This window comes from Chlamydomonas reinhardtii, chromosome 1, assembly GCF_000002595.2.
Source record: "Chlamydomonas reinhardtii strain CC-503 cw92 mt+ chromosome 1, whole genome shotgun sequence".
Lineage (NCBI taxonomy): Eukaryota > Viridiplantae > Chlorophyta > Chlorophyceae > Chlamydomonadales > Chlamydomonadaceae > Chlamydomonas > Chlamydomonas reinhardtii.
Genome location: NC_057004.1, coordinates 4,760,297 through 4,784,263, shown reverse-complemented (window position 1 = coordinate 4,784,263; position 23,967 = coordinate 4,760,297). Strand labels below are relative to the sequence as shown.

At 64.3% G+C, this 23,967-nt stretch overlaps 5 protein-coding genes across 7 annotated transcripts; 1 reads left to right on the top strand and 4 right to left on the bottom strand.

Moving 5' to 3' along the window:
* Positions 1–74: 74 nt before the first annotated feature.
* CHLRE_01g033071v5 (uncharacterized protein) lies at positions 75–524 on the bottom strand. The gene has a single exon (XM_043058670.1). The coding sequence runs from the start codon at positions 428–430 to the stop codon at positions 263–265; it is 168 nt and encodes a 55-aa protein (XP_042928584.1). The 5' UTR covers positions 431–524; the 3' UTR covers positions 75–262.
* A 144-nt stretch (positions 525–668) lies between these two features.
* On the bottom strand, positions 669–4,434 carry CHLRE_01g033050v5 (uncharacterized protein). The gene is made up of 7 exons (XM_043058669.1): positions 4,005–4,434; positions 3,606–3,781; positions 3,211–3,340; positions 2,664–2,853; positions 2,248–2,468; positions 1,656–1,905; positions 669–1,390 (listed from the first exon to the last, which is right to left on the bottom strand). The coding sequence occupies exons 1-7, from the start codon at positions 4,148–4,150 to the stop codon at positions 1,199–1,201; spliced, it is 1,305 nt and encodes a 434-aa protein (XP_042928583.1). The 5' UTR covers positions 4,151–4,434; the 3' UTR covers positions 669–1,198.
* A 450-nt stretch (positions 4,435–4,884) lies between these two features.
* On the top strand, positions 4,885–14,150 carry CHLRE_01g033000v5 (uncharacterized protein). Its single transcript, XM_043058668.1, has 12 exons — positions 4,885–5,281; positions 5,724–5,897; positions 6,177–6,248; positions 6,558–8,008; positions 8,375–8,558; positions 8,747–9,217; positions 9,493–9,849; positions 10,170–10,718; positions 11,054–11,116; positions 11,423–11,527; positions 11,751–12,011; positions 12,156–14,150. The coding sequence occupies exons 1-12, from the start codon at positions 5,264–5,266 to the stop codon at positions 13,053–13,055; spliced, it is 4,605 nt and encodes a 1,534-aa protein (XP_042928582.1). The 5' UTR covers positions 4,885–5,263; the 3' UTR covers positions 13,056–14,150.
* A 10-nt stretch (positions 14,151–14,160) lies between these two features.
* Positions 14,161–16,704, bottom strand: CHLRE_01g032950v5 (uncharacterized protein). The gene is made up of 6 exons (XM_001689557.2): positions 16,468–16,704; positions 16,324–16,365; positions 16,037–16,078; positions 15,646–15,690; positions 15,393–15,484; positions 14,161–14,780 (listed from the first exon to the last, which is right to left on the bottom strand). The coding sequence occupies exons 1-6, from the start codon at positions 16,655–16,657 to the stop codon at positions 14,745–14,747; spliced, it is 447 nt and encodes a 148-aa protein (XP_001689609.1). The 5' UTR covers positions 16,658–16,704; the 3' UTR covers positions 14,161–14,744.
* A 330-nt stretch (positions 16,705–17,034) lies between these two features.
* CHLRE_01g032900v5 (uncharacterized protein) lies at positions 17,035–23,794 on the bottom strand. Of its 3 annotated transcripts, none has more exons than XM_043058667.1 (8): positions 23,573–23,794; positions 23,421–23,462; positions 23,154–23,195; positions 21,635–21,853; positions 21,174–21,351; positions 20,833–20,917; positions 20,381–20,485; positions 17,035–20,198 (listed from the first exon to the last, which is right to left on the bottom strand). In XM_043058667.1, the coding sequence occupies exons 4-8, from the start codon at positions 21,849–21,851 to the stop codon at positions 19,917–19,919; spliced, it is 867 nt and encodes a 288-aa protein (XP_042928579.1). In that variant the 5' UTR covers positions 21,852–21,853; positions 23,154–23,195; positions 23,421–23,462; positions 23,573–23,794; the 3' UTR covers positions 17,035–19,916. The 3 variants fall into 3 exon arrangements, with proteins under 3 accessions (XP_042928579.1, XP_042928581.1, XP_042928580.1); XM_043058665.1 differs by lacking the exon at positions 23,154–23,195 and adding an exon at positions 20,569–20,610; XM_043058666.1 differs by lacking the exon at positions 23,154–23,195.
* Between the last annotated feature and the right edge of the window lie 173 nt (positions 23,795–23,967).

Genomic DNA, 23,967 nt, shown 5'->3' with positions numbered 1-23,967 from the left:
GTCTGTCTGTACAGGCACCGCCCGCCATGTGTATAGCCGCGTCCCGTTGTCAAGCACAAGCACAGCAAGCAACAGACCAAACAGCATTACAACGTACCACACACCGTGCCACGCTATGCTCGCCAGCCAAGACTGCTAACCAGACACCGGCAGGTCTCGACCTGCGCGCTGCTGGCGCCGCTTCTCGGACAGCTCCGTGCTCTCCTCCTCCACTTGGCCTTGCCGGCCCCCTCCGCTACCGCCATTGACGAGTGTTGCGGAACTAATGCGTACGTAGACCAGAGCGGAAGGCCACTGCTGGGCCCAGGGCCACTGCCGCCGCCGCCAGGCTCTGTGCCGCCACTGCCGCCGCCCGGCCGTGCGCCGCCGCCGCTACCATGGCCGCCACCACGGCGCAGGTGCGCGCAGGCCGCGCTCTATCAAGCGGCATCTCCATCAACCGCATGTTTGTAGCAATACAATATTCAAGGTTGGCGATGGTTGAACTGAGCCGAGCTGTAGTAGGAAAAGCAAGTAGCCTGGCGGACGATGTTTGAGGGCGCTGGCGACGCAACCGAGCCGGAAATGCCCTGTGGGAGGAACGCCCCAAGACCCGGAAGATCCAGACGAGATGAGAGGCACGGCGGTGGCGCCCTTCAGCCACAAACACGCCCAGTGGTCCGGCTTACCGCAAGGCGCAATTACATGCCCTGTTCGAGGCGGACTGGGCCTGACTTGTGCCTCTCGTTAGCGTCGTTGGAAACAAGCTAGCAATCTCCAGCCTCACATCCGTTGCCCGTTGGGCATCTCCAGTCTCATAAGTCGTATTGTGGAATGGTCAGAACTATCCAACTCGAGAGCTCCCGGCAAAGCTAATCTTTGAGCGCCCACACGGCTGAGAAGGACTCAAGTAGTCAGATCATGGTTCTGCATGGGCCACGTCTGGTCGCCATACCCACCCGTCGCCCGCCACCAGTCAGATTAGAGGTGCTACAAAGCTAAGATGCCATACAAACGAAGGAATTGCACTACGTTTTACATCACGTCGCCCGCCAGGGTCCTTCGTCACAACGCCCGAAGGAATAAACACGGGGGCGCTTGACTACACTGCGCGTGGGGGCGTGCGCACGACGCCGTGGCACGAACCCCTCCCATCATGTCTGCCTTGAAGCCTGCTCACAGGCCGCCCGCCGCCCCTCCTCACGCCGGCTGCCTCTCCTCACGCCTTGCCTCCGATCACTATGACACCCGCCACGCCCAGGCACACCAGAATGAGCGCCAACACAGCCGGGTTGAGTGGGTCGGGCGGGGAGCCCGTAGGCCGCCGCGGCAGCGCCACCCGGCCGGCCGGATACACCCACTCCAGCCAGTCCCACACCGCCCACGTCACCACCACCGCCAGCAGCATGTCCTGCACGAAGGGAAGATGAGCAGGTGGGGGCGCGGCCGCAGTTGCGTTTGCGGGCGTGTTGAGTCGTGGGCAAGGACTGTGCATGGCGAGCGCGGCTGCGTGGGGCCGCCGGCGGCCCTTGTCCGGACCAGAGCCGAGGCTCACGCGCCTGCCTCATGTGTCCCTGGCGGGAATGGCTCCCGGTGGACCCACACCCCGCCCCTGCTCGTTGACCGCCACGCTCTCATCTAATCCCGACCTCCTCCGCCAACCCGCTCCTACGTACCACGCTGTAGTGTTGCCGGTCCAACACGTCACGCAGCGACGCGTGCGTCAGCGCCAGCCACAGCACCGCCGTGCTCAGCCGCAGCCGCAGCCCCGGCAGTAGCCGCCACACCCGCTGCAGCGCAGCCGGCAGTAGCAGCCACCGCCGCCGCAGCGCCGCCAACAGGCCCGCGGGCAGCATGCGGCTCGGCGCTGCCGGGTAGTAGGTCCGGAACGCCAGTGGTGCCAAGACCCAGAACGCACCGTGGCCACTGCGAATTGCGGCAGCACACACACAACCGCACACACAAACTCGGGTTGCGTTTCTGATACACGCGCGGCGGTCAGACAATATGCATCGCAATTAGAAGTCGCACGCGGAGCATTACGTGGCAATGGCGATGTCAGGTAAAGGTTGGAGCAAGTGCCATGTCGGCCACACAGCGCCGCTGCGGCGCGGCGCCGACGCTCGGTAAGGTACCCGCAGCAGCACTTTGCCGGAGCGCTGCCATCGGCACATGATGCGCCAGCAGCGCTGACACCCAAGAGCAGGTCAGTGCCCACCAGTGCTCTCTCCCCCCAGACATCAGGACACCGTGTGTTGCAAGCCCCACCTGAATATCAGGTCATTGCAGCCGCCGAAGCCGCGTATGGTTGTGTAGCCTGCCATGACCGTCTCCCACGCGGTGGCGGGGACGGGCGGGAAGCGGCGGCTGTAGCAGCCGGGGCGCGGGTTGGGTAGCACGGTGCACATGAAGCAGGCCATGCGCAGCACGCGGCTGGCGGCGATGGTGAGCACCACACGTGAGAACATGCCGAAGCCGGAGTACGGCACCTGTAATACGCGCACGTGGCCGCACAAAGAAGATGCACAAGCAACGCACACCAGTTAAGTACGCCGTAGGCTGAAAGTTGGGACCGTTCACCGCTAACTATCCAGCCTTCACGCAAGCAACAATATCATCATTCGTACGTGGTCACACACAGGGCCCCCCTTGCTCTTGCGCTCTCTAACACCATGACAACGCACCTGGTCCCACAGCACGGAGAAAGCCAGCGCCAGCAGCGCCGCCAGGAAGTGGAGCACCGTGGCGGCGGGCAGCGCCAGCGCCGCCGCCAGGGCCGGGCAGGCGCCCGCCGCCGCCCGCACCGCTATCTCCACATTGTCCTGCAGACCCGGCACCTGCTCGTACTTGCGCAGGTCGGAGGCGGACACCAGCCTGCGGAGGCGGTGGCGTGTGCACACACAGTTGCGGTGCAGGCGTGGTGCGGTGCAGGGGTGGGTGATGCAGGCGCGTTGAGGCAGGGTTGCCCGTGGGCTCGGGGGGCTTCGGGCTCGTGCTCTTTCTTTGTGGGTTCAGTGGATGGATGGGCTGGTAAGCCGGCAGGGGCGTAGGTGCGGGTGTTGATGGCGGCATCACGCAGTTTGAGCCCCCAAATCCACTGCCCGGCTTCCCGCGCCACCCTCCTGGCCCGCTTTAGCACGGACCGGCAACCACACGGCGCCCCACCGCACACGCCCATCGCCCCTCCCCGGCCGCCTCCCGCCTCTTCGTCTCGCTCACTCCCCAACTCACCACACCACGCAATTCTCTATGGTCAGCTCCGCCAGCATGACCAGGAAGCAGACCAGGAAGCGCGGCACCTGCGCCGTCTCGTCGCGCCAGCGCCGGAAGCGCAGCAGCCGCCAGCCCAGCAGCAGCACACCTGGGCGGGTAGGCACAAGTGGGGAGCTGGGGACGCGGGATTGCCAGCAGAGGCGTGCTCGGCATCGGTGGTGTGCATGGGCATGGGATGAAACAAGCTCGCGATGGCAGGCAGGAGGGATGGGCACGTGCGGTTGTGAGGCACACGCTCCCATGCGTCATCCCGTTTCGCCCCGTCAAGTCCTGACAAGCCACCCAGTCCCGTGCCACCCAGTCCCTGCGCCCTGCACCTTGCGCCCTACGCCCCCAGGCCCCAGCCCTCCTACCTAGGAGTGCAAGTGCTTTCAACACTGGCCCTAGCGAGGCAGTCAGTAGCAGGCCTGTTGGCACCCCCAGGCGTGAGAGGCACGTAAGGGCGGGTGGCGCCAGCAGCGCCCCCGCCACTAGCCAGTCCAAGCCGGCCCCGCAGCGGCCGGCCACCGCCTCTGCAGAGCAGCCTCGACTGTTACAGTACAGGGGCGTTGGAGGAGGGGAGGCAAGCGAGGGGGGTTCGGGAGTTGGGGCACGCGGGCTGTGTTGTGCCCAACCAGCCATCAGCGCAGCAGCTGGACAGCGATCGACGGAGGGTCGTCACTACACCTTCCGCCGCCACTCGATGTCCTGCTCGCCCAGCGAAGTCCCTTGGCCCCCCTCACAGCTATATGCGTCAAGCCGCAGCCACGTGCCTGCTCGATGTGAAGCCGTTGGTTGCGACGTCGTTGCCGAGTTGCTCTCCAGGCCCCTCGTGTGGCGAGTCAGCAGCGGCGGGTCCAAGCTCCGTCTCAGCGTGAGGCGTCAGGGCCCGTCGCCTGACGCCGGTGCGATCAGTCATTACCACAAGATTAATGGCCACTGCCCCATCATTTCGCATCTAACTATACGCGAGCGTGTACAGGTGTTTGCCAAAACGGGAAAGCCGCGTGCTCATGAAGTATGACCGCCAAGCCTGAATTTCTTAAATTATAAGCATTCATTCGACGAGTATGTCATCCTTTGGAGACTTGACTGTTCAATCACTTTGTCAATGTTCGGGCGTGGCGTGCCGGGGCTACTCGACACCCGCTGCGCTGGACCCTTGGGTACGCAGTGTTGCCAAGATGCAGGGCTCGGCGTTATAGATATGAGGGTACGCAAGCGTTTCTTGACAGTGAAACTCCGGCGCGTCTCGCACGTCCGTGTCTGTCCGTGCCGGTCCGTGCCTTAGCCATCCGCAGGCTATCGTTAGGCCGCCGACCCGCCCCAGGCTTGCAATATTGCATCGCAATCGCATCTGCAATGAAACGCCCCGTAATAATATATGTGCCTCGCTAGCCTCTTCAATCCGCACAATTCGTATTGCCTGCTGTGACTTGTGCCAGCCCTTGGAATGCAAAGCATGCAAGTCATTTGGTACGTAGCACTGCTGCACCGTAGACCTCCAGCTCACGACAGTGTCAGTTAGGGCAGTCGTATGGGGCTTGCGGGGCGTGCGTGGGAGGGACTGGGGGCGCCAACGATGCAGCACAGATGTGATGGCAAAGACATCTGCGCTTGACTTCAATGACTTCATAATATGCACAGCTTTAAGTAGATACTCAACCTTTGCAAAATGCTAAGAGCCATGAAATTGTGACACGGTCGGCAAATGCTTAGTTAAGTTTTGGAGGCCTCCGTTGGGGCCTTAGGCGGGCCCAACGATCAAATGGTTGCTGAAATGAGTGGAGTTAGTGGCAAAGGAGGAATGGACCGAGGGCGAATAGCCGCGCTCTTGGAGACAGTCAATAGTCTGGAGCCCCTTGGCGCTACAAAAGCATTAACAGAGCTAAATGAAGCCTGCTATCCAGCGGGCCCGGCTCAAAGCTTGGCAGTGCTCCGCGGAGGCCTGGTGCCCAGCTTGCTCCAGCTTCTGGACCCGCACCACCAGGACCAGAGTTTGCGTGTAAATGCTCTACGTATGATTGCAAGGATGTGCAAGGATAAACAAGTGAGCGCGGGTTGGCACGCCGGTTGGTTGCAGAACGGCCGCGATAGCTACGACGCAAGCGCTCTCAATATCTGTGCTCATAGAAATAGTTGGGGGTTAGGGCATCGGTGAAAGTTTTGGGTGCAGGGTGAAGTTCTGTTACAGTACTTGACACGCAGGTTGCTGCGGCGGTGTGGCTGCTGCCCAGGGCCTGTGTCGGGCCGACTCAGCAGTCGCCGCTGCCGTTTCGAATGACACCCGCCTTCTCGCCCTCGTGCCTCTTCAATAACTTTGCTTTGATGATGTGCATCCCACGCTCCGTTTTTTGACGTGCGGCCATCCAGTCAACCCACCGCAAACCCCACATCCTGACCTCCCGCTCCCTCTGTAACCCCGCCCTGCCTCCCTCCCTTCCCCCCCCCTGCTCCTCCCGCCACCTCGCACACCTCCTCCCACCTCGCAGTGCCAAGATTCGTTCCATAGCTACGGCGCTGTGCGGAAGCTCATCCGCAATGTGGAGGTGCCCACGCAGCAGCAGCACGGAGTGGGAGGGGCGGACCTAGCAGCGGCGGTGCGCGCGCTGGGCTGCCTGGTCGGCGGCACCAACCCCGGGCCAGCGCAGCAGGCAGCAGCGGAGGTGGGTCAGGCTGGGGAGTGGAGGTGGAGCTACAGCGCACGTCGGCGGGGAGGCAGGGCGGCGGCTTCATTAGGGGTCGCAGCCGCCGGCCACATGAAATGCGGCGTCTGCCCATCGGCCTTGCCAGGGTTGCACACGTGCGGTCTGCAGCCCTGCATCTGAACCCCACGTACGGTAGTAATGGCTTTGCGTCATTACTGAATCTGCTCCCCGCACTTCGCCGCTCGCCCTGACCTTGCCTGCCCTATCCGTGTCCTTGTACATGTTACCACCTTGTAGGACCTGTTCCTGAGCGGCACTGTGAACCGGCTGCGTAACGAGCTGCTGGCGCGGAAGCAGTTTGACGACGTGGTGGGTGATGCGGTACGGGCGGTGTGAGCAGCCCGCCCTGGCGACTGGTGGGGTGCACGCAGGCGGGGGCGCACCGGATGGACTGCACCTCAGACGGAAGGCGCGGGCGTGTGTGTGTGGGCGTGCCTGTGCTGATGGGGGTGCGGACCGCGGCGGCGTAGCGCACCTGCAACAGGAGCTCTCCCTACCCAGCTCTTCAGCCCCTCAGTCCTTCAGCTCGTCTGCCCGCAGCACCACCTTGCTTCCTGCCTTCCTCAGCCCCTCTCTTCACCACCGCCATCGCTGGACCCCCCCCGCCTTGTCCCCCAGGTGGCCGCCATCGGCGAGTTCCTGGCCAGCATGGCCGCCTCGCCTCTGCTGCACGCCCGCCTGCGTGACGCCGGCTTCCTGCCGCTGCTGCCAGCCTGGCTGGACCCCTCCCGGCCCGGCGCCTCGCCGCGCACACAGGGCGCGCCGTCGCAATCGCAGCCGGGGGCAGGCAGCCGCAGCGCCAGCGCAGGCGCGGGCGTGGTGGCGGTGGTGGAGCCCTCGGGGGCCGGCGGCGGCGGCGACGCCAGCCCTTGCTCCTCCGCGGTCGCCTCATTCCTGGACGTCGTGCTGCACCTGTCCATGAGTGAGGCGATTGCGCCCTGCCTGCGCACCGACGCGCACTTCGACGCGCTGTGCCGCCTGGCGGCGGGCGGCGGCGGAGCCGCCGCCGCCGCCGCCGCCGCCGCCCTGCAGCGCTGCTCGCTGCTGGCGCTGTGCAATGTGTTTGGCTCCGACGCGGACCGTGGCGAAGCCCTGGAAGAAGTGTTTCGCGGCGCAGCGCTGCCGGCGCTACTGGCGTCGCTGCTGGCGGGCTGCCTGGGGCCGGGAGAGTTGGGCGCCGCGGCGCGCCACGCGGCCTCCATGTCCATCGCCGCGCCGCGCCGTAGCGGCAGCGGCCTGAATGGCTCGCGCGGGCTGGGACACGCAACCACCATGCCGCGTGGCGGCGGCGTGTCCGGCGACGAGGGCGGTGGTGGTGGCGGCGGCGGCGGCGGCGGTGGCTTGGCCAGCCTGTCCGCTCCCGGACTTGGGGCGGCGGCGGCAGCTGCCATCGCCACTGGCGCGGACGGCTCCGGCGGCGCCGCCGTGCCTGTGGAGTGGGTGCTGCACGCGGTCAGGTGCGCGGCCGCCAACCCGCGTGTGGCCAAGGCGTTGTGCGCCACCGGCTCCGCCTCCTTCGCGCTGCCGCGCCTGCTCGACGTCGTGGTGGCCTCGCACACCGCCTGCACGCACGCGGGCACGCTGTCTCGCGGCGCCTGGGTGGCGCGCGCCGCGCCCGCCGCCGGCGCGCTGCTGCGGCTGGCGTCCACCGGCTCGGGGGAGCTGGTGCCGGCGCTGCGCAGCGCGGGCGCGGTGCCGGCGCTCAAGCTCCTTGCCACAACGGAGGGCGAGGCCGGCGGCGGCACGCCAGACCCCCGGGTCGCGGAGCCCGCCAAGGCCACGCTGCTGTACATGAGTCTGGCGGGCGCGGCGGGCGGCGGCGGCGGCGGCGGCCATGCCATGACGCTGAGCCTGGCGGGGCGGCTGGCGGTGGGCGCGTTCCAGGCCCTGCACGGCTCGCGGCACGGCGGCGCGGCGGCGGTGGCGGCGGAGCCGTCTCTGGACGGGCGGTTCCAGGTGTTTGTGAGCCACGCGCACGGCGACGCGGCGGGGCACCCGTTCGCGCTGTACACGCTGTACCCGCTGCTGGTGCTGCAGGGGCTGCCGGCGTTCGTGGACCCGGTCGGCAGGTGCGTGTGTGCGCGTGCGTGTGTGCGTGTGCGCGCGCATTAAAGGTCACATGGAAAACGAAGCGCAAAGACAGTGTATGCCGCGCGCGCATGTGTGCGTGTGTGTGTGTGCGTGTGCGTGGGCGTGGGCGCGTGTGCGCGTGCGTGTGCGTGTGCGTGTATATGTGCATGTGTGTGGGTATATGTGCGTGTGATCTGCTGGCAGCTCAGGGCAGCAGGGCCTCGGCATAGCGCCTCTCTGTCGCAACACGCTCTCACATGCACACATACACACATGCATGCCTTCCCTGATGCTCTCAAAACACATACACACACGCATGTAGTATACACACATATACACACACGCACGCACGCACATGCGCGCAGGGCTCTGAGCGGCGACTGGGCTCACATGATCGTGTCGTGCCGCAACCTGGTGCTGGTGCTGAGCGACGGGCTGCTGGCCTCCGCCGACCACGTCAGGGAGGCGGAGGCGGCGCTGGCGGCGGGCGTTAACCTGCTGCCGGTGCTGCCGGAGGGCTGCCGCTGGCCGGACGCGCAGGGCAACAGGGTGAGCAGTTGCGCCGGTGGTGCTCTCGATGTCCTTGCGCCCCACCGCGCCCCGGCGGTAGCGTTCCTGCACAATGCATCACGGGGCTTGCAGTGAAGCCGCGCGCACTTGGGGTTCCTTTCTTGCAACCCCATTTGTACACCCCGGTCAGGCGGTCACCGTGTGTGGCCACGCCGGTGTGTGCGCAGGTGTATCCCTCGCCGCCGCCCGCGGTGCTGGACGCCCTGCCGGAGCGGCTGCGGCAGCTGCTCACCGAGTCCAAGTCGCCCTCGCCGGTGCTGCCCTACACAGCCGCCCGACACGCCGACTTCACAGCGCACCTCATGGCGCGGATGCGACTGCCGCCGCCGCGGCCCACCACGCCGCAGACCGTGGTGCCAGCCTCCGCCGCGCCACAGGCGCCAGCCGCGGCGACAGCCGCCGCGGGAGGCGCCAGCCACGGCGGGCCGGAGGCGTCACACGGGGACGGGCTGCCCACTATCTTGTTGGGAGGGAACGGGAATGGGAATGGGGAGCGGGCGCCGGGGGAGCGCAGCGGCGTGGGGTTTGCGCTCACGCCGGAGGAGCTGGGCCCGGGGACGGGCGCACTGGCGGCGGAGTCCTCGGCGGCGGACGGCGCGGCGTCGGCGGGCTGGGCGGGGCGGCCGAGCGAGGACGCGGTGAGGCGGCTGGCGGGCAGGCGCGGGGCGGGGCGGGGCGCGGTGGGGGAGGCGCGGGGCAGACGCGAGGCGGGGGTTGCTTTCACCGTTCCCAGTAAGAGGAAGACGGGCTGGGCTGCAGGAGTGACGGATGATGGAAGGAGCCGGGGCTGGATCAAGGCCTGTCCAGGCGGTATGCCTTGGCGCCGCTGCCGGATGAAACCTCTGCTGGACAGCTGGAGAGAACCTTCCTCCTCGTCCTCATCTTCACCCTCCTCCTCACCGCGCCCTCGCAGGCCCACCGGCCCTCCTACACCTCCGACATGGACGGCCCCTCCTCCGTGCTGCCCTGGCCCTGGAGCCGCCTGCTGGACCCCAGCGGCGTGGACGAGCCCGGCGGCGGCCCCGGCGGCGGCCCGCAGCGCTACCCGCGCCAGTCACTGGGCTTCTCGACCTCCACCGTCAACACGGCCGGCGGCGGCCTTTTTGACAGCATGGCTGGGCCGGGCGGCAGCGTCAGCGCCAGCGGCGCGCGGCAGTCGAGCAGCAACCTGGTGCTTGGGCCGCCGGCGGGGCCGGCGTCGCATGCCAGTCGGCGGCACACGGCGCGCATGCGGTCCAGCCTCAACAGGCACGCGGCGCTGCAGCACCAGGTGAGTGGGGCGGTGGGGGACAGGGACAGGGGCAGGGGCAGGGGCGGCGCTGTGGCGGCGCCTGCAAGGCTTGGGAGAGGATGGTCTGGTCTACTTGGGCTGGGCGCGGAATGCGACTGGTGGCTTGGGTCGGAAGCTGTGTTGCCAGGGTTGCTGGCGGTGTGCTGTGTGCGGCAACAGGCCTGCAGCGGGATGAGCGATGTACCCCTCCTGGTTTGCTCTCCACCGCCCTCAATGCCTCCGCTTACACCATTGCGCCCTCCTGCCCTCCTGCCCGGCCCTGCCCGGCCCGGTCTCCTCCTGTCCTGCTCCCGTCACAGGCGGCGGCGCAGCAGATGATCGTGCAGCAGCAGTGGCTGCAGGAGTACCACCAGCAGGCGGCCTGGGCGCAGGCAGCCTACGCACACGCGCACCCCGTGCATGCCTGGGGCTTCGGGGCCGGCGGCGGCGGCGGCGGCGGCGGCGGCAGCGGCGCCACCGCCGGTGCACTGAGCGGCAACGTGTCTACGGCCGGCGGGCCGTTGCGCGCGCCGCGCCACTCACTGGCGAGCGGGATGGGGGTGCCGGAGGACGGCGTGTTTGGAGGCGGGCCGGAGCACGGCGGCGGCGGCGGCGGCGGCGGCGGTGGCCTGGCCAGCCTCCTGCCGGCAGCGCTGAGCAGCGCGGGCACGGCGCCCTTGGGTGTGAGTGTGATGAGCTACGGCGGCGGCGGCGGTGGCGGCGGCGGCGGCGGCCGGCCGTCGACGGCGGGCGCCGGTGGGCCCAGCTTCAGCATGGGTATGGCGCCGGGGCCGAGCGCGGCGCCCAGCGTGGCGGGCGGGCTGCCGTCGGGGCTGGAGGTGGTGGCGGCGACGAACCCCATGATGCTGGTGCGCCTGGGGTGCAGCTGGGGTGGTTGAGGAGATGTGGTGTGGACGGATGTGGGGGACAACGGCGGTGGCGGGGCACGGGACATTGCAGGGCGGGGCCGGGTGTTGGAGGTGGTTGAGGGGCCCTGGGTGGCGCGGAGGGCTCGTACGTGTGGGCTTGAGGGCCGTGATGCGTGCACCCCGCGTGCCTCCGCGTGCATCCGCTTCTCTCACCTGAGAAACACACATACAGACACGCACACCTGTACTTCTTCCTCTGGTGCGCCGTTACGTCCCCTAACCCTGCACCCCCCTCCCGCGCGCGCCTCTCCCCCTCCTCCATGCCTCCCCAACAGAATCAGCTGTTGGCGCTGCAGATGGAGATGGTGCGCTACGAGCTGCGGCAGGCGGTGCAGGCGGTGAGTGCGCGCGGGGTGCCTGGTGTCAGGTTGTGTGTGTGTGTGTGTGTGTGTGTGTGTGTGTGTGTGTGTGTGTGTTGCTTTCGGAGCATAGGTCAGCAGCAGAAGCAAATGCAGGGGCCGAACCTGGATGGGCTTGTGCGGCAGAGCTTGCTAGGTGCGTGCAGGCCTAGGCCAGCGCGCCGTGCTGCGAACTTTGAGCATACCTGCGTGTAATGCTGTTACCGGAGTGTCGAGCCTCAACACGCCGCGGGCCCGTCCTTCCCTCATCTGTCCTTTCCCGACGCACGCGCACACACCATGCAGTCGCACGAGACCATCTGCCACAAGATCGACCGGCTTCGCTCCGACTTCACGGAGCAGGTGGTGCAGCTGCGCTTCGAGCTGGGCGGGAAGATCGAGACGCTGCAGGTGGGTGGTAGTGGGTGGGTGGCTGGGTGGGTGGCTGGGTGGGCGGGTGGCTGACTGGATGTGTGAGGACCGGTGCGAGAGTAGATGGGTGGGTAGGTGCAAAGGTGGCAGGTGGTCGCGCGCGCGCTGTCGCGGACTAGACTTAGAGCTGGTCGCCGCTGCCTGGCTGAGGCGCCCTGCTGCTGCTGCGCTGTGTCGTGCGCGTGTTTGGTCTTCACCGCAGGAGGCGGTCACCAAGGCCACCAAGGCCGCGAACGCCGCCGCCTCCGCCGCCTCGGCGCTAAACAGCGAGGCGGTGGCGCCGCCCCTGGCGGGACCGGCCAACGGCGGCGGCGGCGGCATCGGTCACATGGGTATGGGCGGCGGCGGCGGCGCCGGGGCTGACGGCAGCGCGATGGCGAGCGGGCAGTCGGTGGCGGGCGCCCCCGGCGCCGCATCGGCGCAGCAGCAGGCGCTGGCAGCGGCGCTGACGGCAAGCCTGCAGGTGGGGATTGGACGGCTGTGTGTGCATGTGTGTGTGTATGTGTGTGTACATTTCAAAGTTGGGAAGGAGTATTGCAAGACATCTCATCATTCCATCACTGATCGGATGCATGCGACCTCACGACTCATTCCTGGATCCGCGCAGGACGCTGTCAACAAGGCCGTCGCGCAGCTGCAAGCCACCGTGCTCGCAACAGGCGGCGGCGGCGGCGCAAACCTGGCCCCACGGGCCGGCGGCCACAAGAGCTCCGCCGCCGCAATGCTGGCGGTGGCCGCCCAGCAGCAGCAAGCCGAGGCGGTGGCCGCCGCGGCCGCAGCACACGGCGCCCACACGCACCAGCACCAGCAGCACGGTGGCCGGGCCGCCGCAACTACAGGGCAGCTGCCGCATCTGCTGCAGGGGGCAGACCTGTCGCCGGTGGTGCGGGCCGGCGCCGCGGCGTGGTCCGCCGACGGAAGCGGCGGCTCCGGCACCAGCGGCGGCGGCATTGCCGTCTCCGCCGCGGCATCGCACGCTGTAAAGTCGCGCGCGGGGCAGCAGACCGGCACTGTGGCCTCGCCGCCGGCGCAGCAGCAGCAGCAGCAGCAGCAGGCCGGGATGCTGCAGCCGCAGCCGCCGCAAGGCGGGGCTGGCGGCGGCCGCGTGACGTCGGGGCGCGGCGGGGCAAACCAGGCGTATGGGGGTGTCGGGCGGCCTAACGCGCTTGCCATGTTTGACGCGGTGGTTGCGGAGGATGACGCGGAGGGCGCGGTGACGCCTAGCGCCTTGATTGCTGCAGCCAACAGCCCAACCACCGCACAGGCCGCGATCCTGATGGCGCAGGCACGCGGCCGGCAAGCGGCGCAGCAGCAGCAGCAGCAGCAGCAGCAGCAGCAGGCGGTGGGGTCAGGTGTGAGAGGCGCGGGAGGCAGCGGGCGGTCGCCCGGGGCCAACACGCTGCCGCCGCTGGTGGAACGGACGGAGGCGCAGCCGGTGCGAAAGGCACAGCAGCAGGCGCTGCTGCAGCAGCAGCAGCAGCAGCACGGAGGCGCACATCATGGCTGACGCTGAGAATACTGTAGGCACCGGCGGCGGAGGCTGTGCATGTTGTTGGTGGTGACAAGGGTCGCGTGATCAGAGGAGAGGCGGCAGCGAGCCGCGGCGGCAAGTGAGCGGGGCCTGAAAACGCTTGAGGTTGTGACACAGGAGGTGGGGGGCCTCTATCCCCGGTATCCACCGGTGTATGCTTTTGCAAACGTTTGTACATACAACTTACACGTGCGTCGGTTCATCACTGTGTTTTCAATCGGTAGAAGGTGGCGTGTTTGAGGGTTTGGGTAGCGTTTGGGGTTTGTGCGAGACTGAGCTTGCCTGTTTCAATGCGGCAGAGAATGGTATTGTTGTTCTGGGCATGAGCAACAGCATTGGCGCCAGTTGGCGCTATACTGTCTTGAGGTTGTCTACGCGGCCGCAGGAGATCCTGACAACGCATGCTCACATCGTGAAGTGACGTCCCGGGTTGCCGAGGTCTCGCGTGGCTGTGTACGTGCATCACGCTGAGCCAGGCAAACGCTGCTGTGCCTGTGTCGTGGACACTTCTATATCAAGCAGAGGCGGATGGGAGTGGTGATGTGAAGGCTCGGGCAGGATTGGGCGGGGAATGTTGACTTGACTCGCCGCACAGTACGATACGCCTCGTGACGTACGGCACGAGGGAGAGCAGCAGGCATTGCATGGGCGACAGGTCAGGCCCCGTCCTTGTTGGCGGCGGCGGTCCGTCGCGCATGTGGAGGGGACACGACAGCTGAATGCAATGCACCGGCCGCGCCGGGCTTTCCCTGGCACGCGCAGAAACCAACTTTGTCCGGACACACGCTCAGTCGCTTCTCAAGGAGAGTCAAAAGCCTGGTACTGTCAGGCTCTACTTGTGAACCGCCACATCGGCCCTGGTGTTCTGAGTGAACAGCCCAACCTCGCCAGCGGACTGTCACTGTCCAGGCCCACGTGCTGTCAGGCAGCGTTGAGTGTGGTTAGTGATAGAAATGCTTTCGGTTTAGGCTGTGCGGCGCGTGGCGCCACGTGCGTGTGGTGGCCTCCTCGTGTGTACTTTGCAGGTGGCCCTTTTGTTGGGCTGAGCCCCCCAAGCCAAGCGATCCGGGGGGAGGGGGCTTGCAAGGATTGGTACAGAGAAGTGGGGGGTGGGGGGGAAGTCATCCGGCCTTCCTTCCCCCTTGCCACTTCCTGCCACTTGCCCTCCTTCCTCGTCCTGCTTCCGCTACTCCCAGCGCCACTCCGGCTTTCCACATGCCAACCACAGCATTTTGCATCCTTGGGCGCCCCACACGAAATGGAACCCGGACCTAAGGGGAAAGACCGAGAGGTCCTTGCCCCAGTCTCGCCCCCAGTCCTCACCAACAAAATTCCCCCAGTACAAGGAGAAGGCCGCAACCCACGAGCGGGTAAACCCATGGGCACCGCTGACCGATGCCGTAAGGCCATAATAGAAACTATGTATCCCCAAAACCAAAAAAGCGACTGCAACCAAAAGGCTACCCCGAACCCGTGGTGCTTGGCGTCCACCTGTGCCATTCTCCAGTTGATGCACACAAGCCCCACAAACCAGGACAGCAGCATCAGCAAAGCCGCTGCGCCGCCCAGCACAAGCGCCGCCACGCCCGTGTGGTGGGAGTTCCCTCCGGCCAGTGCACCAGCACCGACCTCCAGGAAGGTGCCCAGCAACGGTGCCACCAGGAGTCAGTTGGTCTTGCGCTTCTCGAGACCCTGCCAGTCCTGCGATACGATTGGGAATGAGGGCAGCACCATGAATACGCCAACGTTTGGTGGAAGAAAGCATTGCACTGGGGAAAAGGTATCGGCTTGAATCGGCAAGGCTAGCTGCCCTCCAACCTAACTTCGGCTCGCTGCTAGGCAGGGTTGCCGCGATCTTGTGAAGCGTTTGCGTGTGATGCTCGTTAGTTTTGCGTCTCCGAGGTGCTGGCCAGCACCACCCCGTCATTTGCCGAGGCCCGGGTCGTTTCGGGGGGGGGGGAGGCCCCTTACACCCTAGGTATTGGAGGGTGCGGCAGTCTGCTGTGTGATTGCGGGTTTAGCGACAAGGCGTGCGTCGCACCGGCAATACACCGCGCATCCCCCGCGAAACTACTGGAGCCGACGGGTGGACACCCTGTGAGACACCTGGTGACGGTGGTGATGGGTTGTTTTGGTGCGGAGCCGCCGGTGGGCGTAATTGCCTGCCCATGGCCCCTGCTGCAGATGCTTGACCTGGTGGTTAAGGCCTGTCTGATGCGCTGTGCGTGAGCATATCTCTTCTTCCATTTGCCCCCGTCAACCTGCTTCCCGTTCCCACGCCCGCCTGCCGTCCGCCCATCCAAGGGCACTTACCCAGTGCTCTCTGATGATCTTCACGAGCAGAGGCGTCTTGACAGTGTAACGTGTGGACATCTCGTCAGAATTTGTAGGGAAGCTAGTGCCGACTGCAACAAGCAGGAGGGCACCATGCGCATCTCAAAAGGAAACAGCGTGATTAACGGCAAAAAATCGGCCCGGGCCGCTAAAACGCACTACAGGCATGGTCATGCGGCGGAGGCCCAGCTGCGTGCTCACAATCCAATGCGGCCTGCGACACCCCACTCACCGACAATCGGCCCGAAGCCGCCCACGTCCGCTCCGCCACCACGTCCTGCACGGACAAGTCAATATAAGTCAAAGTGAAGAAGTGAGATGCACTCCCGTGAGACCATATGCAAGGTAAGAATGCAAGGTCAGAATTCAGACTACGCAAGGCTCGAAGCTGTTTTGAGGAGTGTGTCGTGGAAAGGACAGAAAGTGGCCCCGCCTCCTACTACGTGGCACTGTTTTGATGCCCCAAGCGCGCCACGCCGCGCCACGCAGCTGCCGACAATAACCCATGTGCCTGTACTGTGCTGCGCTCTTAGCGATAGCTCAAACACTTACGTACTAAACCGCGGGACACTAGAGCCGGCGTCTTAGCTCAGGTCAAATCTGGGCTAGCACAACCAACTCACCAGCTCCTGTCGCGTTACCCACGCCCAGGTCAGCCGCCGAGGCTGCACGACATGATGGGAGCGGTTGGGCGGCGGATAACACCCGTTGCTGACATGTTGCTTGTCGCGGTCGGGCAAGGGGACATAACTCCCCGCCCCCAACGCTCCCCCACCTCCTTCCCCTTGACCGACAGGTCTAGAAGCCCCTGCAATGCAGAAAGAGTCTCCCAGCACTCCATGTTCCCAGAGGCACGTGCCCACTAGGTGCCAACCCGAGCTACCAGCAACTCAAATCAGCAGCACCTCACCTCCAGCTCCCGTGCTTTGTGAACCCGGCCCTGCCGCCGCGCCTGTAGGACGTGGAAACGCGCACACGTCAGCCACTGGCAGTGGGGATTCGCAGCCTTCAGGGCCAGCCTACTAGGACAACAAGCCGCCAGCAGATACCGTACCGCATTTCGCGAGCAGTATGTCGACAATTGCGAGGGGGAATTGCAATTCCTTGAGGCTTTCTCGTGACACCAGGCTGAGCGAGTCGTTGTCATACCCTGCCTGGTGCAGCGCGTTAATATTCTCCTCGGTGAGCTTCTTATACAAGCACCCCCCCAACTTCTGTTGCAGCCAGGCTTTCAGCTCATCCATTGCCGTATGTTCGCGGTCTTCATAGTATTACAATGACCTTCTACAGTGTATAGCACGTGAAAGCAGCTGAAAAGCAGAGCTCACAAGTGCTCTCGCATCGGCCCCTCCCCCATCGAGACCCCGTGCATCGGCCAGCTGCACTGCTGCATCCCCTTGCCATAGGCCCCCCCTCGGCAGACCTTAGACGAGCTCGACCCGTAGGGGTGGTGGGGCGCTCCGCACTGATGCACTTCGTGGATCGCGAACATGTCCCCTAGGAACGCCGTCGCACTCATCTGCATCCACACGCAGCTTCCCAGCGCCGCGCGTGCTAACAAACCCCGGTGACGCGTGTGCAGCCCCGAGGAGTCCATGGGAGGGGGTTCGTCCCCATGCGCCGCCTCTGAATCTTACACAAGCCTCACCGCAGCCAGGGGGGGTAGGAAACAATGTGCCAGACAGGGGGGGGGGGGTAGGAAACAAAGTGCCAGACCCCATGCCCCGAAATCCCCCGGGACCCCCCCTTGAGGGGACGACCGACCCCCCGACGGACAAAACCTTGTTGTTCAGGGGTTAAAACCCCTCCATTTAATTCCAAAGTGGTGTCAATCGACTCCTGTTGACGAGCACTATCACTCCGTGTCATCAGCGGTCCTGTTCTGAGACTTCGGTCACTGGGATCCTATCCATGGAAATCCCCTCGACCCAGACCACCCCGCGCTCAACTCTCTGCCGCGTGACGAATGGACAATGTGCACCGGCAGCCTTGTTAGACGTGAACTCGAGCGCACCAGCGCTTCAGAGCCAAGCTGTGTCAGTGCGCATGTGTTGAATGTGGAGACATGTCCCGACATGTCCACGCCCGGACGCGCAACTTAGCCCTCCCACGCTTTGTTTGTGCTTATTACGTCATAACGTGCACATATGAGCCTCGTACTGCTGCGTTTGGCCCCTAGTTCTGCTTGTGGGGCGCTTCCCGAAATCCGCCGGGATGGGCTCCTGGAACCCGACGGACCCCCAGGGACGAGGACCGACCCCCCAACTTTGGCGGCCCAGAACTTCCTCACCAGACACCCCCTTAAGAAACTAAAAGTACGTGCATAATGCTCTCCTAAAGCTCTGTAATTTTGAGCATGGGGTAAGAATCTGAGCTTTCTACCCCCCCCCCTGTGCCAGACCCCACGTCCCGATATCCCCAGGGCCCCCCGTTGAGGGGACCCGCCTTGAGGGGCCGACCGACCGACCAACCGCTCAACCGGCATTTGTTGCGACACAGCTGTACCACGTTCCTGCCAAGGCTTAGCACTCGTACCAGTCTGTAGCACCCTGCGGCACCCAGTTCTCCGTAAAATTGTTAACTTCACCCGCGAACCCAGCCCCCCCATGCACGTTCAAACCCGCCCCCTGCCGAAGTCCGTGTGACTCCGCAAACAGTGAGTCCAAGCCAAGCTACGCAACCGCCAGAGCCCCACCGTTTGTATCAATGCCGTGCCGCTTCACACCTTCCATTCCCTCCGCCGCGATTGGCCCCAACGCCGTCATCTGAACCTCCGTACTTCATGGTATGTCGTGTCCAGCCCCCGCTATCCTGGAAAGTACAAAAAAATTTCGCGCCCACGGGTTGTGTAATGCGTTGTAGTGCACGGGCTCACGTATGAAGACGCGATGAACCGCTTGTCGGTCGTGCCACCACTAATAACCGTAGGACTGGGGTGATACCAGGCACACGAACACGAACACACGCGTATGGTGCGTACACAGGCACACACACGCGGCCCTTGGATGAAGGTCTTGGCTTCGGGACGGCGACGGTGTAGATGCAGCAAACCTTGAATGGGTTGACGGGAGATATGTATGTACGGGAGTCTCAGAAGTCTCAGGAGTCTCACAGCAGCCGGGACTCACACACTCACACACACACACACACACACACACACACACACACACACACACACAACTAGCATACACTGTCCTACGCGTAATGTTTTCCTTGTGCTCTTTAACACACAACTTTTAACAGGACATGTGAGTGTTTGTGGCGCATCATCCACTCCTCACTGTACCGCCCTCAAGAACCGGCGGGCCCCCACACAAACGTCTGCGCACTCAGGCGTACCAGCCGGCAATTTCCTTGCGCCCATGTGTATGAATGCGGATTTTACAGAGGGGACAGTCCCAGCACCCGAAGACGCCGAGCCATCACATGCTATCAGGGCCCAACTTGACTCCACCAACCCCGACTTTGCTGCAAACCCTCCCGCGGGCAAAGTCCGTGTGACTCCGCGCACAGTGAGTCCTAGCCAAGCCTCAACCCGCCAGAGCCCCACCGCTGTGCCTCAACGCCACAAGCCTAGGCACCGGAGTGCCGGGAATCGTCCAGGCCGCAGCACACACGCACAGCGCACGCACTAACCAGGGCGCAAGCGTCCAGGCACTAGAACGGTCGCCCACACGTGCGTCCTGCCCACACACAAAGCCACCAACCACCCACAACCTCTCACGGCGAAGGAGGCGGGGAATCAGCGTCATACGGCAAGCGCAATACCATGCCTTCACCAACAGCCCGAGAGATGAAAGGATGCGCAGACGGCACAGTGTCCCAACCCTTTGGCCTGATACCCAAAGTCACAAACGTCTGGAGACGACCCCAGAAGTCAGCTACGACGGCAAGTCCAATGCTCAGCACCCGGGCCGACGGCAGCTTCGCTCGCGCCGCCAGCCCGGCCATAACCATACGCTGCCGACCAAAGTCCAGGGCAGACATAGCAGCGAGACACACCGCATCCCACACAGGTGGCGCAAGCCCCGCAGGCGGGCGCACTAACCTAACATGTGTATGGGTCATCGGCCATACCGCTTTCGCACCTGGGCAACACGGCGACAGACCCTCAGTCAACCCAAGCAAGCCCCTTGGCCCGGCCCGGCCGCACGAAGCCGCCGCCGTTGGCGTCATCCCCACCGCCACACATTCCCACCGCCACATATCCGCGCTATCCGCGCCGCCGCCGAGGTCTCCGTTTTCTCGATCACCCATTTCTGTGTCAGGAATGGCAGGTGGCGGCAATCCCTCGTTGATGCACTGCATACAATCTTGGCCTTGGTGATCCGTGGCCTCACCAAATCACCTCCCTCAATTATGCTCGATGATCTGACACGAGCTACCCCAACACACACCTCGCGCCCTTAACCTCCTGACCCAACTTGCAGCGCGGCATTCAGCCTCGGCCTTCCGTAACCTCAGCCCTCACATGTACATCATGTTCAGCGGAGCAGCCACGCCTCAGGCTGGCGGCACTGCAGGCGCGACCGGGGCGTACCGCTCCCGCAGCAGCTGCTGCAGGGTGTAGCACTTGATCTGGTGCATGTCCGCCTCATCCAGGTCATCGGCGAAGTCCAGCAGGTCCTCCAGGTTGGCCACATCATTGCCGCGCCCGGCCGCCGCCCCAGTCGGCAGCCGCTGGCGCTTGAGCAGCCGGCCCACCTCCGCCTCCGCCCCCGACTCGGCGGCTGTCAGCTGCTCTGGCTGCTGCGCAATGTGGGCGCTGTCCTGCGTGAGGTGCTCCTGCCGCAGTAATCAAGGGAAGCGACCCAGCCGTGTCGATGGGGTGAGCGTATTGGTATGCGCATAAAGCAATGTTTAGGGCTGACGCATGTGCAGGCGGAGAAGGGCAGGGTGTCGGCGGCGGCGCTGGGGGGGGGGGGGTAGCAGGGCATACCCAAGTACACACACGAGTTCACACCCACCTTGTCAAGGAAGGCCCGCAGTATGCCTACGGCCTTGGCGCGGTCGTGGCAGGGATAGATCATGATCGTTTCACGCCCAATCCACGCGATGAGCCACGCGTCCACCTGTGAGCATGAAGGAAAGTGCGCACGGTTGCGCGCCGTGGGTGTGTATGGCCTGTGCCGCAGCACACGGGAGTCGGACTGACCATAGCTCTTGCGGACTGTTGGTCGCCATGCAGCCAGCCAGGCTGAGAACACAGAAGGCGGCAAGGAAGCGAAGTTCCTCCTGCCGGCCTGCTGGTGGTGGTGGTGCTGCTGCAGGCCTCCTGCCGTGCTGTTTGTTATCCCTGTTCCCATGCTGCCGCCGACGGTTCGGCACCTGCATATGCCGCCACGAGTACTGCTGTAGTAGCCAGTAGGGTAATGCTCGCTGCAGCCCTTGGTGTGCATGCCATGCGACCCATACGCACCAGGTCCGTCATGACGGCAATGGGCTTGAAGTTCGGGCTGACGGAGTTGGCTGCGACGAGCTTCGCGGCCAGCTGGTCTACATGGCTGCAAACGCAGGCATACATGGCCACACGCCCTGTTTCAGCGGAACAATCGTGCGCAAGCTTCTCCACACAGCAGGCACATAAGAGCGATTTGTCTCCCTCCCTCCCTCCCTCCCACCCGCCCTCCCACCCGCCCTCCCACCCGCCCTCCCACCCGCCCTCCCACCCGCCCTCCCCCCCCTCCCTCTCTCCCCTGCCTCCACGCACCTAAACGTGCCCGATTGCGACATGCACTCGTATCCTGCCTCCCCTCTCACCCGGACTTGACCTCCTTCTTCAGTTCCACCACTATGCGCAGGCCTAGGTGTGGCGAAAACGCCTGCACAGCTGCCGAAGTGCAGAGGGCTAGGTCGCACGAGCCTTTGAGCGCCAGCACGTCGGCGCCCGGCAGGCGGCAGTCCAGCATGTGCTGCTGGCCGACGCAGTCGATCCACTCTGCGCGGCGGCCCAATAATGTGTGACGACTGTCAGCTCTACGCAGCCGCAGTCGCCCAGGTCACAATTCATGAGTACAGCAATGCGGCAGTTAGTGTAGCTGCGGTCCGTGCAACCCCAACTGCATCCCACAAGCCCAGCAAGACCAGTAAACAGAGGCAATCCGGACAGAGGTCCGCAGCGGTCCGGGAGACAAGCGGGCGGTTCGTGATTGGGTTTAGGAGGCGAGCGGGCGATTCGGGATTTAAGGGTCACACTATTGCGCTGGTCAGTCGCCACCCACCGTGCTTGGGCGGTGCAGGAATGTTGCGCTTCATCCAAGGGATGGCCGCAGTGGGCTGTGCAGCGTTGCTCTCCGAGCAGCTGGTCCAGGTGAATGACTCGGTGCCCAGCACTGGCTGCGCGTCGAGCGGCGGCTCCGACACTGCCTCAATCTGCTTCATCCCCAAGGCACTTGAGATGCGCTGCAAGCGGCGCGCGCTGACCTTGCTTATGGACATGCCTGCAGTTGAACACACATGAACATCACAAGCTGCATTACGAGTAAGCGTGTCCTGTGAAGCGCACCAACTCCGACCAGTACATGCCAATGATAAATCACGATACCCCATCCTCCTGATGATACAAATGCGCCTTCACTGGCCAAACTTGTTCTCCTTGTCATGTAACGCTGAGCTCCCATCACTGGCACTACCATATATGACACCGTTGAACCCATGATAAAATGCCCATGCTATCACACTCTCACACAGCAAGCACCAGCGGCACCAACCGCCCATGCTATCATACTCTCACACAGCAAGCCCCAGCGGCACCAACTGACGCGGAGGCACCAGCGGCGCGTGCGCCCGACACGGCCACGGCTACATCTGGAGCCCGTCAAGCCCGATTGCTGCAGCTACGGCAAAAGCGTGCTCGGCTGGAGGGGACTTAGGAACCGGCTGCGCAGCGGCCGCGCAACGACGGGCCCTCACTAGGCGAGGCGGCTGCGGCAGGAACAGGGGTGGGGGTGGGGGCGGCTGCGGCGGCAGCAGGGGTGGGGTGGGGGCGGCTGCGGCGGCACCACCACCACCAGTGGCTGTCAGAGGCGTGGGAATGCCGCGCTCCAAGAGTACCGCCCGGGGTGGTGCCGGAACAAGCAAGCTGTGCCAGGCCTGCAACTGGCCTATCAAGGCGGCAAGGGGTTCGGGTGTGACGCACGGAGGGGAGGGAGTGCTGTGCACATGGAACCGCGGAGAGCTCCCTCGCGGTATCTGCAAGCAGCCGCTGGGCACGCACACCAGCATGTGTGGGCGGCCGAGCGGGTTCAGTGTTTCCTGGGATGACTTACTCAAATGCATTCGTGCGTGTGGAAGAGGTTACGTGTGAGAGAGTGGATGCGGTACTTGGGCGAGCGTGGCTGGCGGGTGCCGAACAGGTGACCCGGAAAAGACGCGCTATTGCTGGCAAAGCTAGTCACCAGTGTAGGCGCTTATCCGATATATCATTGCAACTGAATCAAAGTCTACAAAAGCCGCGAGGAAGGCAGGCGGGCTAAGCCTCGCGACCGCGGCATTCTCCTGGAGACACGAGTGTACCGGTAATGCATCTGAGTCTGAGAGCAAAGTGCTTAGGTAAACACGAAATGTCTCGGCGCGCTTCGCGCGCGTACCCTTTCCCTTTCCCCCTCTTTTTCCCACTACCAAGTTTTGCCGGGGACGCCGGCTTCGCGAAATCGGGGTGGGGTGGGGTGGGGTGGGGGTGGGGGAGGGCGGCTTGGCGAGTCCGTTTCGGGGTTCCCTAGGCTAGGACAACCAACTCACCAGCTCCTGTCGCGTTACCCACGCCCAGGTCAGACGCCGAGGCTGCACGACAGACATGTTGCTTGTCGCAGTCGGGGAAGGGGACATAACTCCCCGTCCCCAACGCTCCCCAACCTCATTCCCCTTGACCGACAGGTCTAGACTCTAGAGGCCCCTGCAATGCAGAAAGGAGTCTTCCAGCACTCCATGTTCCCACAGGAGCCCCCTAACACGTGCCCACTAGGTGCCAACCCGAGCTACCAGCAACTCAAATCAGCAGCACCTCACCTCCAGCTCCCGTGCTTTGTGAGCCCGGCCCTGCCGCCGAGCCTGCAGGACGTGGACACGCGCACACGTCAGCCACTGGCAGTGGGGATTCGCAGCCTTCAGGGCCTTTTGACAAGCCTACTAGGACCACAAGGCGCCAGCAGATACCGTACCGCATTTCGCGAGCAGTATGTCGACAATGGCGAGGGGGAATTGCAATTCCTTGAGGCTTTCTCGTGACGCCAGGCTGAGCGTGTCCTTGTCATACCCTTCCTGGTGCAGCGCGTTGATATTCTCCTCGCTGAGCTTTTTATACAAGCGCTCCCCCAACTTCTGTTGCAGCCAGGCTTTCAGGTCATCCATCGCCGTGTGTTCGCGGTCTTCATAGTATTACAATGACCTTCTACAGTGTATAGCACGTGAAAGCAGGTGAAAAGCGGAGCACACAAATGCTCTCGCATCAGCCCCTCCCCCATCGAGACCCCGTGCATCGGCCAGCTGCACTGCTGCATCCCCTTGCCATAGGCCCCGCCTCGGCAGACCTTAGACGAGCTCGACCCGTAGGGGT